Source organism: Oncorhynchus clarkii, chromosome 4 (assembly GCF_045791955.1).
Source record: "Oncorhynchus clarkii lewisi isolate Uvic-CL-2024 chromosome 4, UVic_Ocla_1.0, whole genome shotgun sequence".
NCBI classification, from domain to species: Eukaryota; Metazoa; Chordata; class Actinopteri; order Salmoniformes; family Salmonidae; genus Oncorhynchus; species Oncorhynchus clarkii.
The window spans coordinates 82,357,096-82,359,095 of NC_092150.1; the positions used below are offsets into that span (position 1 = coordinate 82,357,096).

At 52.9% G+C, this 2,000-nt stretch overlaps 1 protein-coding gene across 1 annotated transcript; it reads right to left on the reverse strand.

Annotated features, from left to right (window-relative positions):
- Positions 1 to 1,747, reverse strand: LOC139407875 (transmembrane protein 121-like). The gene has a single exon (XM_071151748.1). It carries the CDS (start codon positions 1,682 to 1,684, stop codon positions 719 to 721), a length of 966 nt encoding a protein of 321 aa, XP_071007849.1. The 5' UTR covers positions 1,685 to 1,747; the 3' UTR covers positions 1 to 718.
- Between the last annotated feature and the right edge of the window lie 253 nt (positions 1,748 to 2,000).

A 2,000-nucleotide genomic window follows, 5' to 3' on the forward strand; every position in this document is an offset into this window, starting at 1 on the left:
GGTCGTACAACGTCACACTGACCGAGGCAGCAGACCATTTGGTCGTAAAACGTCACACTGACCGAGGCAGCAGACCATTTGGTCGTAAAGCTTCACACAGGCCGAGGCAGCAGACTTCAGTTAGCTCCTTTCTCAGCAGAATTAAAGCAGAGGCTGAATTTCAATCTTCTACTGCCACCCTTCTTATTGACCCTTTCTCCTTCCCTTCCTCTCCATCCTCTCTTTCACCACTTCAACTTAGTGTTTCTGTAGGGCGAGTGGTATACCTCCTTTTTAAGGACTACAAAGAAAAAAGCCACGCAACGGACAGTCGAAAGTGGTTTTAGAAAATCACAGATATTCAGAGAGGAACAAATTGTAAAATGTACTGTTACACAACATACATTACTCAGCTGCAGAATAAAATAGTTCATTTAAAAACAAATAAAACCACATCAGTTCGCTCCTGTCAGAATCAAGAAGGTGAATTTTTATCCTTGTCCAATAGACAGGCAGACAGAGGCTGAAAATATCCCTCTAGTTGTTATATCCTCTGTTGTTCAAGTGGGCTTGATAGGCAGGAGAATACCATCCTGTCATGAAACCCACATCTCTCTTAACACCAAACTCTCAGAGACTGGATAGACAGAACGAGTCACTATGGTTAGTCACTGTAGTTAGTCACTGACGGCAGTGGTGGCGATGCTCCGCTGGTGTCCAGACAGTCCAGTGCTGGCGGTCATGTTTCCATGTGTCGCGCTGGCGAGGGTTCGTGGGGCAGATTTGTGGAGTTGGCCAGAGGCTGCGAGTGCGACGTGTGGGGTGTATGTCCGTGGCCCACAGAGTTCTGCTGCAGTTCCAACGCCATGGCGTTCTGTGGTTGAGGGAACTCCTTCACTTGACGTCGGTACTCCAGGAAGGTGGATGCCTTTGTGGCGATCGCCACCACGTTCTTGCCGACGAAGATGGTGGAAACTCTACTGTCCTGGAACAGCACCATGTTGACCCCGCGGATCAGGATAGTGACCACGTTGATGGTAATCAGGCTGAGGACAGGGTAGAGCATCATCTTCTGGAGCGACACGTGTTCTCCTTGCGTGGAGATCTCGCTGAGGGAGACGCAGGGCAGGGTGAGGAGGAGGACGTAGCAGTAGAAGAACATCAGCCCCTCGGCCCAGATGGGCAGGCCTGTCCGCTGAGGCTCCCACAGGTTGGCCTGGATGTCCAGAAGATCCAGAAGATCTAGAGCCACCCAGAAGATCCTCCCCCGCATGTCCTCCTTCTTCCTGAAGGTCCTCACATACTCCATGCTGTCCAGAGCCACTAGAACCAAGTAAAGCCCCGGGACACACACAGACAGTAGCAGAGTCAAGGCTTTCCGGGCCACCGTCTCCAGGGACTTCCTATCGGCCTTGCAGTTCTGGAAGATGAAGTAGAGCTTGATCTCCAGTACAAAGATGTAGAGGAACCAGAGAATCATTGCGTAGCCGCGGCGGGCCGTGCGCACCTCGGCGCCCACCCACACGGCCACGTAGCGCAGCACGATGAGGAAGCAGATGTCCCCGACCAGCACAATGATGCACACGCCAATCTTCCTGGGCCCCTGGTTCTGCTCCACCAGGTAGGCGTCCATGAAGGCCATACTGGTCATGATGACGATGGTGGTCAGGCACACGTGGCGTTTGTCAGGGGGCGGCAACACCATGGTGAGGAGCTGACCGCCCGCTGGCTCTCACCTCCAGTTCACGGCTTCCGAGTTTAGAAAAAGAACGGCTTCAGAAAAAGGGACATGGCCATGTCGTAAATGTCGGGGGATGACGGTTGACGGTTAAGGGGGATGACGGTTATCCCTGGGGGATGCCAGTGAGTCATAGTCAGTCCTTTGAGAGTCAGTCCAGTGAGTGTCAGTCCAGGAAGAGTCAGTCCAGGGAGAGTCAGTCCAGGGAGAGTCAGTCCAGGGAGAGACAGTCCAGGGAGAGTCCGTTCTGTGAGAGTCAGTCCAGGAAGAGTCAGTTCTGTGA

Excerpts from the sequence above, each read along its gene's own strand:
- LOC139407875 (XM_071151748.1), bottom strand. The coding sequence starts at position 1,684 with ATGGTGTTGCCGCCCCCTGACAAACGCCACGTGTGCCTGACCACCATC.